The 12,327-nt window shown below is 28.8% G+C and overlaps 1 protein-coding gene across 1 annotated transcript; it reads left to right on the top strand.

Annotated features, from left to right (window-relative positions):
* Positions 1-4,393: 4,393 nt before the first annotated feature.
* LOC120073790 (putative aquaporin NIP-type) lies at positions 4,394-10,020 on the top strand. The gene is made up of 5 exons (XM_039026637.2): positions 4,394-4,786; positions 5,192-5,413; positions 7,526-7,723; positions 8,745-8,806; positions 9,554-10,020. Exons 1-5 carry the CDS (start codon positions 4,670-4,672, stop codon positions 9,762-9,764), a joined length of 810 nt encoding a protein of 269 aa, XP_038882565.1. The 5' UTR covers positions 4,394-4,669; the 3' UTR covers positions 9,765-10,020.
* The last annotated feature ends 2,307 nt before the right edge of the window (positions 10,021-12,327 follow it).

The raw sequence follows: 12,327 nt of genomic DNA, 5'->3' as shown, positions 1-12,327 counted from the left end.
CTTAAATCCCATCTAGGAGAGAGATCCTACTAAGGGTATTCAGAGTTTTGGTTAAGAAAGACAATCGTTATCTTAAAGCTATCATCAATCTCTCAATGGAATGTGGTATTCTTAATAATTTAGCATGAATGATCTTAATGACCTTAGGATTAATCAATTTAATATACATTGGATATTTTTCCCTTTAAATCTTTTACAAAGGGCTTAATACTTATCTTTCCATTACATTAATATTCATTATCCCAATGAATTGCCACTATGTCAAAAATCAGAATAGAATATAAATGTACACCTCTTACTTAGAATGATAGTATAGTAATATATTAACCAAAATTATAACTTTTGATCATACCACGCGCTAAGGTCTCATAATTTTCCTTAACTTTGCAACGAATTTATGAATACATGATATTTAAGAAAAAAAAAAGAAAAAAATAATTTTTATTAATTTCACATTAAAATCACAATTTAGTAATTTGAAAGGATAACACTTTGATTTATTTCATCACTCTATGACATTTGATTTCACTCAAAATATGATTGTATTATTAAATAAAATAAATAAATATTTGAATTATTTTATTATTTTTGTTAAGTTGAGAGAAAAATATTCAATTCTCATTAGAAACCATATAGTTAATGTTTTGCCACCCGACTCCATGTCACGGGGTTAAAAATTGAATTAAAAGTTTCACTTTACCTCGTGCGGCCTAAGAGGTATCTAAGCTCTTGCACCCTTCCCTTTGTTGCCTTAAACCTCACATATTTTCGTCCCTAAAAATAGTTTTGTGATACTCCTACTCTTGGTGCCATTATTTCTATGTAACCAATTCTCTCACATGAAAATAATTTTTTGCCTACTCCTAACTCTTGAAGTCTTTTTTCCCTCTCGTGAGCTCTTCAGACATTGATTTATATATTCCAATCACTAATCAATAGAGATAGTCCATTTAATTTGGAGGCTGGGAATCTAAAATTACACAAAGAATGAGATAAGGAGTTGGAGAACTTTCTCCCTATTGGCCAAATAGGGATGGGGATGGAGAAGCTTTCCTCATCCCGTGGCCATCTTTACTACTTAACCAAGCACCATCAATTCGATATATATGTACATCTAGAGATAGAGCCCAACCTCTCCAAAAGAAGGATTCTCAATGGTCTCACCAATCTTCACTCGTCAAAGTTTGATGCATTCTAAGATCAAGTATCAAGCCCAAAGTTATTCTTAGTTCCTCTCAAGCCATGATCAATAGAGAGACCTTTCATGTCCACATGTCTAGTATTGGGAGTATTTGTAGGCTTGATCGTGGATAATGGAGAAAGAAGGAAGAATTATGCTTTATCTTGTTCATGTGATAAAGTAGAAAGGAGAGACAAATATAATGAGAAAATTCTCTTAATTTAAACATTCTAGTTCAACAATACACATATATATATATGGGTTAGTTGCATAAACAGAATTCAAGCTCAAAAGAATAGAATATGTAGTACAAGGATAAAATAATTGCATATATAGATCAAAAAATAGTAAAAGACTAAAAAAATCATACCTAGCCATCATTTTGTTCGCTTCTTCCCATTTTCTCAAATTAAAAGCTATCACTGATAGCATCACTGATAGTTGCTATCAGCTGCTATCGCTTATAGCTTCTATCAAATGCTATATATAACAATGATAGCAGCTATCAGTGATAACCACTGATAGTTGCTATTAGCGATAACTTTCAATTTGAGAAAAATTAATACAATCTTGAAATATTAGCTTTTAATTTGCTATCAATTATCGGTAGCTATCATTGATTCACTTTTCATTAATTGAAATCAACGTCGAAATATTACTATTTAAGGCTATCAATGGCTATCAATGATAGATTTATAAATAGTGATCAACTTTGAAAGAAGACCAACAACTTTGATTACCATAATATTTATCACTAATAATCTTTTATCATGGCTATCATTGATAGCAGCTATCAGACTTTATCACTATAGATTTTCGTCAATTCGAATCAACCTTGAAATATTAACACTTAAGGCTATCAATGATAGACTTCTATAACTGGTTATCACCTTTGAAAGAAACTCGATATATAGATATCACCTAAGTTTGATCACCGATATCACTAACATCACTCATATTGTGGTTATCAGTGATAGCTTCTTTCACTGATAAGATGCTATCAATGATCTCACTGATATCATGCTATCAGTGATAGTTCTCTATCACCGATAACGTGCTATCAAATAGCTTCTATCATCGATAACATGTTATTAGTATTAGCTTCTATCACTGGTAACATGCTATCACTAGTAGCTTCTATCAATCATAGCCACTAAACACCTTTTTGTCCCTTTCTTGTCCTTCCCAAACATTTATAAGTCCCTTTTCTTTTCGGTGATAGCTTTTATCACTGATAAACATGCTATTAGTGATAACTTCTAGGCATTCCACGTACATTTTAGTTCAAGATTCAACTTTATTAATTAAATTCACTAAGTTGGCTATCAATGATAGATTTCTATTAGTGGCTATTAACTATGAAAATATAATCAAATATTAAACTATCAAAGTTAGAAAATATTAGTGGCTATCATTGATAAACTTTCATTTGCTATTTACATTTATTATTTGTTATAATAATCAAACTTGATGATTGACTTGTTGGTGTTAAGTCACTTATGAATTGAGTATTTTTCAAGTCCTGAGTACGAAACTCAGCCTCATAATTCTTGTAAAAAAAAAAGAGGAAGAAGAAAAAATTCAAATAAAGGAAAGAAAAATTTTAAAAATAAGAGAAAGAAAAGAAGCAAAAACTGAAAAAAAAGAAAGAAAATTAAATACAAAAAAATGAAGCAAAAACCGGACAAATGAAAGAAAAACTAAAAAAAGAAAAAGAAAGGGAAGAAGCAAAAAATCGGAGAAAGAAAAGAAAAGAAAAGAATTAAAAAAAGACAATGGAAGAAGCAAAAATTGGAGAAAGGGAAGAAAAAAATGAATAAGCAAGAACCAAAGAAAGAAAATAAAAATAAAAATAAGGAATAAGCAAAAACCGAAGAAAGAAAAGAAAATTAAAAAAAATAAGGAAATGAAAGGAAATAAAAAAAAATAAAGGAAAGAAAAAGAAAAAAGAAAAAGAAGGAAATGGAAGAAAATAAAAAATAAAGCAAAGAAGCAAAAATCAGATAAAGAAAAGAATAAAAAAAAAAAGAAGCAGCAAAAACTGAGAAAGAAAAGAAAATGAAAAAAAATGAAAAAAGGGAGGGAAGAACAGAAATCGAAGAAGAGAAAGAAAATAAAAAGACAAAAAAAAGTGTACAAGATAAGACAAGGGAGAGCGAAATTGGAAATTAAAAAAAATTCAAAGATTGATTAGTCAACTCATCCATATTTGCAAATATTTTAAAGATGTAATATATTTTTAGATTTTTTCTCTTATTCTAGTATGTATTACAAATATCCTATATATATATATAGCTAGGTTAAAGTCTAGAAGTAAAATACCTGTTGGTGTTAAGAGTATTATGAATAAAACTTTTTTTTAGAAAAAAATTGAGGATAAAAGTTAAAGAAATAAATAATAAGCTAAATATATAAATTAAAGCAATATATAACCATAATAGATAATTTTATTTTTTGAAGTAATACTTTTTTGTCCTAGATTTTGACTTTAGTTTCTAATTGGATCACATTTTAAGTTTTGAGTTTTATTTCAATTAGTCCAAAAATTTCATAATATTACAATTTTACCTTAAGATTTGAGTTCTATTTTAATTTGATCCCTTAGTTTCAAGATTTTACATTTTTAACCTTAATTTTTAATTAAATACTCACTTTCAATAATTGACGTCAATTTCTATTAATTAACTAAAAATAATTATAAAGTATAAATTTAATTTTAATTTTAAAAGTGATAAAAAATAGTTAAACTTAATTAATTATAATTATTTTAACATATTTTAATTTATTAATATAAATTAACTCTAAAGATGAAAAATGATTATTTAATAAAAAAATTGGAGTTAAAAGTATAAATCTTGAAACATAATAATCGAACTGAAGCAAAATTTAAATGTCAATATAATATTTTAAAATTTAGAGAGTAAATAAAACTAGACCTAAAATTTAGAAGCCAAAAAGATATTTTTCTTAGGAAGATTAGAAACAAATCTTGTGGTTACTAAATATTCATATGCCAATTTTTTTTTTTTTTTTTAACAAACATTCATATATGAATCAATTAAGTTAGGTGAATAATAAAAGGTAAGTTAGTCTAATACTTCTCAATTATTCATCTCTTAGGAATAAAAAATCCTTTTCCAACTAGAAAAAGTAAATGTCGATAATAAAAAGTTGGAGTTTTATAAAAGCCATAAGGAATTATGTAAAGCAATAAAATCATTATCCAAATAAATAAAATCCAATTATTTATAGAGGTAGCATGAAAATAGGAAAATATTAGACCTAATTATTAGTCCTATTATTATTCCATGAAAATATAGTTTGAGTTCCTTCCAATTAGTGAAACTAACAAAACTTTCCTCATAAAAAGGAAGAACAAAGAGGGAACTAATCAAATCAAAGGGAGAAATTCAACTTTCAAGCAGGAAAATCCGTGATATTGTTCTAATCAGAAGCCTTCTTTCTTCTCTCAGAATCTGAGAATAATCAATGGCGACGAAGATCGACGGAATCGAAGAGGAAGAAATTTCAAAGCTCGAAGAAGGCACTCTAGTTTCCGCCGTCGCCCGTCTCTGTCCTTCCACCTCTGTCGTCATCATCCAAAAGGTACCACTCTGCAACTTTATGCCTCTCTGTTCTTTTACTCTTCTTCGCATCAATCAATTGATTGTATGACAAATACGCCTTTGTTTCTACGGGAAAACTACGGCACATTAATCAATCGAGTGAGTAAAATTTGTTTGTTTAGGGAAAATCAATCGACTGTATAAAATGCGTTTGGAGAATGCGGACATTTTAATCGATCGACTGTGTAAAACTTGTTTATGTTTCTCTGCAAAATATGGTACATGAATCAATCGACTTTCAATAACTAGTTTATTACTTTGTGAAATCTGGCTTATGTATCAATCGACTGTATAGAATTTGTTTGTGTCTGTGGAAATTGTGACGCATAAATCTGATGAATCGAGTGTACAAAACGTGTTTCGTTCTGTGGAAACTTTGTGGCAGGTTATCGCGGAGGTGATCGGAACGTACTTCGTGATCTTCGCCGGATGTGGAGCGGTGGCGGTGAACAAAATTTACGGATCAGTGACGTTTCCGGGAATCTGTGTGGTTTGGGGATTGATTGTGATGGTAATGGTGTATTCGGTGGGACATATCTCAGGAGCGCACTTCAATCCTGCTGTTACTCTCACCTTCGCCTTTTTCCGTCGCTTCCCCTTCTGGCAGGTCTCTCTTCTTCCCAATTGCTTTTTTTTTTTTCCTCTTTTTTTCTTGTGAATTCTTCCATATTGCAAACGAAGAGTGAGGATTAGAACTTCTAGGATCATGGTGGAGTGGTACACAACATCTAATGCCTATGAAATCTAGGGTATTGTGCACTGAATTAATAAGATATAAAACTGATAATTTTTAATAATGGGATCCATAAACTCTTTTGACCAAATGAGGAGTGAAATTCACAACGGGGCCAAACACATCCTTAGGGATGTTTGGGATGAGGAGTGAAATAGTCGGGATAGAGGTGATCATTGAAACACCTAAAACCGAATTGGAATCCAACCGAAACTAAATTAATATGGTTTGGTTTAGTTTGATATATTTTTAAATTGAATTATTATGATAACCGACCCAAACCATTTTTTTAATAAATATATTAAAGAAACAATATATACATATATATAAGTTATGTCATTTCATTAGGATTTGTATTGGTTGTGATGACTCCGGAAGTTTAATGTTTGTAGGACTTGTATTTATGTTTAGTAAGGTGTACTTTGGAACTTTTATGTTATTGTTTGTAAAAAAAGAACTTTTATGTTTGTAGTATTTATTTTTTTGGACTTTGAAATAATTTTTAAGTTTGTTGTTGAACTAGTAGTGTTATTAGTAATCTAGACTAACGATACCAAATAATAACTAATTGTAATTGTTGTTATTAAACTTTAAACATTTTGATTTTTATAGTTTTTAAATTTCAAAATTAACCGTTAAAACTATATATTTAAATAAATTGTTTCAAATCATAGAAATTTAGAAGATATGAAACAACATAAAAAAATAAAAACAAAATAAAAAACAAAAAAAATCGTGAAATTGAGTTTGATTCAATTTCAGAAAAATACACTTTTTAAAATTTGCGGTTTGGTTCGGCTTGAGCCCCAAACCGAACCGAACTGTGAACACCCCTTAAGTGAGAAGTAAATAGTTATGAACTCTAAGAAGTTTACCCTGGGATCTACAGTGTAAGGAATTGATAAGATATAAAATTGATGTTTTTTAGTAGAAATAATGGAGTTCGATGCTCTTGCTTCCCGACTTCGACTTCTCAATTCTTTGGACCAAACACACGCTAAAAGTTACATTAAAGCCACGTTTACAAATTTATGTTTACTAATCCTGATAGGCCACCTTTACCCTAATGGAAATGTAGTGTGAAAAATGGGCTCTATTTGGTTAGTGGTGTTATTTACTTGTGTTTTGCATCCATATACATATAGGGCTCACTTCCAAATCCGTAATAAAAAATGCAAATTAATTGACGAGCGAAACGTGCTTAATCTAATTGCGTTTGAAAATTACATTGTTCGTTACCGTTACGAATACCATTATTGTTATTATTCCTAAGGAAAAAATTATGAATTTTGATATTTAACTGTTACCGTTACCATTGTTGTTTGACCCTCAAAGGTACGGTAATAGTTGATGTGACAAAATTCATAATTTTAACTAAACTCGATCAAAAGCAATCTGATTACATTTGCTATTCAAACTCATTAGAATTGACCCATCAATTGAATTCCATTACGATTACACCAACCTTTCTTAGGGTTTGGTAAAAATGGCCTAATTGTAATGGGTCTCGATCGTAAAGGAAGTGGATGAGATTCATTTGATTGTGTTTACTACACAATGGCAATTATTTACGAGGGTGTGGGCCCCACATAATAATCATACAAATTTTATAGTGGACCCACATTTCATTATAACAACCCTAAACAACAACAAACACAATCAAATGACCCCACTTTTCAACACTTTTCATATTAGAATTATGTTTACAAAGAAGTAAATATGGCCTAAGTTTTTGGGCAAGAGGAGAAAATTTCAAGAAATACTACATCTACTCATTGCTTCCACGAAGATAGTATTTAAGAATTATGTGGGGTTCATAAAATAAAAAATATTTAATGATGAGTCAAATAATAAATTGAAATAGGTACGAGAACTCTTGATTTCGCCACTAGTTACAATATTTATAAGATAAATAGATTATTTGTTTGCATTGTTTTGTTGGATAACATATAATTGGGATAGATATTGATATGGAATGAATTGAAGGTACCAATATACGTAGGAGCTCAACTAATGGGGTCCCTTCTGGCAAGCTGCACATTGGAACTGATGCTTGAAGTGACTCCGGAAGCCTTCTTTGGGACGGAGCCCGTTGGATCAAATCTTCAATCTTTGGTTCTCGAAATTATCATCACCTTTCTCTTGATGTTTGTCATTTCTGGTGTCTCCACTGATAACAGAGCCGTAAGTCATCCTAAAACCTATAAACACTGCTTTTTTTTTTTACTTTTCAATTATTGGCCAGGCTGTAAAATTAGTGAGAAATCTTCTTTTTAATCCTTTTTATAATTTGGTTTGGATTTTCGAAAATGTGCTATAATTTCTAAGAGGTACAGGAATAGGTTGGGAAAAAATGAAAATAAATAAATAAAGGCCATGTGTGTGGATTGATTTTTTTCCTAATAATATTAAAAATTAAGTCGTTATTAAATAGATTCTAAATAGAGAAATTATTGTTAATAATAAAATTATTGAAAATATTTATAAGATATAACAAAATTTTAAAATTATCAGCGAGACACTTTATTTATTTACAAATGCAGTAAAATGTCATTATCTATTAATGATAGATTGCCATATCATTATTTGCCATCTATCACGGTCTACGATCGATAAACAATAACATTTTGCTATACTTGAAAATGTTTTTTTTGAAAATATCTTAAAATGTTAGTTTCATTTTAAACGTTTTTTTTTTTAAAGTTTGTTAAGGGTGTGTTCTAAATAGCTAAGGTCTCATTTGGTAATTATTTTATTTTTTGTTTTTTGAATTAAAAGTATGATCGTAGACTAAATTTTCAAAAACAAAAATTAAAAATAAAATGGTTATCAAATGAAGCCTAAATTGTTCAAGTCACAATGTTTTTGTTCCATTTGATGTTATGTAGACTCAACTCAATGCACATGTATGGTTAGTATGTCAGATGCTCAGGTGTATTTTTTAAAAATATTTAATCAAACTTTTTATTTTTTAATGTTTATTAATACTGTGTATTGATATAATTAACCTTGGAGATTATTATTGTCTTTTTTTTTATTACAATAAGGGTAGGGAGATTCGAACTACATATGTTGTAGAGATTATGTTGTTAGATTAGTATAGCTATCTTTAATAGAGATTATGTTTTTTTTCAACAGATTAATTAAGGGGAATGTTAAAACCATCATTACCTTACCAATAATTAATTCATCTAATTTTTAACAGGTAGGAGAATTCGCCGGAATTGTGGTTGGAATGACCATTCTCTTGAATGTTTTCGTCGCCGGGTAACTCTACATTTCATTTTACCAACTTTTAGTTAATGCTTTTTTTTTCCTTTCTTTTTATCTTTCCTTTCTTTTTTCTTTTTTCTTTTTTTTTGAAATATAAAGAATTAAAATTTCAAAATTTCAAAATCACTAAAACTATCCTTTTCAATATTATTTTAAAAGTGAAAAATACTTGGGTTCTTCATCTATTTTTATGTATCCCACCAAATTGTCTTATTATTATTTGACACGTAACAAATTATTCTTATTTATTTTCTGAAAATTTTTAATTATTTTTTATATGAATGATGGAAGAGGGAAGTATAGAGATAGGTGCATCCCACCCAAATATTACCCAAAGTCACCTCAAACTCACTTGAAATTAGTTTTAAAACAATGATTAGTTGTAGTTTAGGCACACATCTATTTCCATGCAACTCTCATTTTTTTCGTAGTAGAAAAATAACCATTCCTTTTTTTAGTAAATTTTAATTGGACAACTAGGTGGGATAACACAAAAAGATGGGTGCGGTATAAGATCCCCTCAAGTATTTTCTTAATTTTAAAAACAAAAAATACTTCGTTCAATTTTAAAGTGAAAATTGCTAATAGAAAACAAAACGGTTGGTAAAAGATAATCAAGAATAAATTAACGTAAAAATTAAATTTAAGATTTATTGAAAATACACTAGATCTAGAATTGAACCAAATCTAAAGTGAATGACCATAATGATATTTTAACCTAATTTGAATTATTTATCATAGGCCGATTTCAGGAGCTTCTATGAATCCAGCTAGGAGCATTGGACCAGCAATAGTGAAACGGCAGTTCAAAGGATTATGGGTTTACGTGGTAGGACCGTTGATCGGAGCGGTCGCCGGAGGGTTCGTCTATAACCTAATTAGATTCACAGACAAGCCACTGGGGGAGATCACCAGAAGCAGCTCATTCTTCACCGGCAGCCAGAAATCATAACCGCCGGAGACTCTTCACCACCACCATCTTTAAAGACTTTAACTTCAGAAGCAACAACCAAGCCTTGTGTGTTCATCATTCATTTATGTATATAATGTGTTAACTCAATTTATCATTTATTTAGGAAGTTTTTACCATTTTGCCAAAGCATTATTTATTTGATCAAATGATGCTTAGTTAAGACTTTTTGTTCTTTGGTTATTGAGAATTGGATTCATTCTGAGCAGTTAATCTAATCGATGGTGATCTTAAACTAGTTCGAATTTTGTTGCTTTTTTGTGGTTGGTGACTGAAAGTGTATCGACTAATTTGCATGGTATAGGTGAAAATTTCTAATATAATGCATAAATAATTATGTCCATTCGATCATAATTGAATGATATATTATTTTATTTATACCATTCTTCGATGTTTCTTTTACAACAAAAAATAAATAGAGGTAGATAATACTAGAAATCTTCCCCATGTAAAAGGAAAAAAAATCCCATGACCCATGATTTAACCCTTTGTAATTTTTGAAAAATTACAAATATAATCTTCCTTTCAAGTCTATTCACTTTTTAATTTTTAATTACAATCTTTTTTGTTTATTTTTATTAAATACTTTAGGTGGAAATAAAGTTTATTTTTAATTCAAAGCATTTAAATTTTTGAAATAATTATCTTAGCTGTAAGTTTGATGTAAAATATTAATATATAATTAAAATAATATTCTACTTCAGTAGTTATAGCTAAATCTAACAATTTCATATTAATTTTATCATATGGTTGAGTATGTTTTTTTCGTTTAAAATCGAAATTTATCAAAACACTATTTCTATTTATGTTGCAATTGATTTTTTCCAAAGTATTGTTGCTAACAAATATTTCGTAAGCTATAACAATTTCAAACTAAACCTCAATCACTTTATGTCTAATCAGTCTCATTTATGAGATTTATTTAACTCTAAAATTATGTGTTATTATTTTATTTATGCATACATTTTTTTTTTTTGTTTAATTTAGGATTGAATCTTGTGAAATTGGAAAGAATTTGTGTTAGCATAATAAATGTTCCCAATCCTTGATTTTGAAGAAAATTTTCTTATATTTGTCATGTTCTTGTGAAGATTGGATCCTTGAACCAACTGTGCATATTTTTCAAATAAAGCAAGAATATTATAGTAGTTATGGAAAGGATTCTCCCCATAATTACAGCCCTGATTTTCAGCAAATATAAAAGCTCCAAAAAGATCTTGAAGAAACCTTAAGACGAGACTATAAATAAGATACAAGTCAAGGACTCAACACATCTTTACATACTTCGTCACGAAGCACCTTTCCAATTCACAATTCTAGTTTTTGTTTCTTTTGTTTCTTTGTAATATTCTCGAGCACTTGTTGTTTTCTCATTCGATCCACTATTATTAAAAGATTTATGGTATCTTCCATTTCAACTTGTGTACTTTCATTCTCCTTAGATTAATACAAGTCTTTCATTATTCTTTATCTTTTTTTCCTTTACTTTTATTAAACTATTTATCTTATCTATCGTTTTATTTTTTTTTTTTTATTTCATCATGACCTAAATTCTTGCTCGGAAGTCAAACATGTAAATACCCAATGGAGGAGGAGAATAAGCTTTCCAAACTCATTGAAGTTTTTCGAATATATACTATTACTAATTATTTTACGAATATGTTTGATGTTAAATAATTTTTGTATAATTATTATTTTGTAGCATCATATACTTTATACTTTATAGTACATTATAAACTACATATTTTCATTTAACAAAAATGAATTGAGTTTATAACATGAAATTTTATATATTTTTTGTTTTTTATATTTTAAAAATATAATTAAGCATTTTAAAATGTCAAATTTAAATTTTGGATATGACCGAAAACATATTATGTTGTCTACATAATTTGCATCACAAAATCGAAAATAATTTTTAATAATAAAATTTAAATTGTCTATTAAACGTATTGATAAATGCCCAATATGTTGGATTTATACGAAGTTAGAGGTCCTCCTAGGATGGCCTTGCAAACACTCACAAATAAGGCTAATTTAAAGAATAATTCCAACCAAAAGCTTATTTAGAAGAATGAATAGCTTTGATCAAATTTAGAATCTATTATGATCACTCTTTGATAAGACAACTCACTTAAAAATTAACTCAATCAAGATTTAATTCAATGAATCGGTTTAATCATCAAATCTCAAGCAAGATTTTTTTTTTTTTTAATTTTAAAAACAACACTACTATAGAGGTTGAATAGACATAATGTTTGGATATCATTAATTTGATTTTGTCAAGAGCATTACAAGCTATTTAAAGGCCAAATGGACATTCAAAGTTGCAAGAACTCATAAGTCATTCAACACCAAATAAATGAAAATGATAGAAAATAAGATGTTGGAACTTGAAACTCAATTGCATATCAATAGAGAAGTCAAAATACAAAGTAAAAAGATTGGATTGCTTAAATAGTCTTAAATACCTTTTCTGGAAGGCGTCAATATTAATGACCACGTTTGACAAGATTTAACATCATAAATTCCAATGTAGTGCACT

The sequence above is a fragment of the Benincasa hispida genome, chromosome 1, assembly GCF_027475165.1.
Source record: "Benincasa hispida cultivar pf3 chromosome 1, pf3_genome.v1.1, whole genome shotgun sequence".
Classification (NCBI taxonomy): Eukaryota; Viridiplantae; Streptophyta; class Magnoliopsida; order Cucurbitales; family Cucurbitaceae; genus Benincasa; species Benincasa hispida.
Note: the sequence above shows the minus strand (reverse complement) of the source record. Positions and strands in the feature narration are given on the sequence as shown.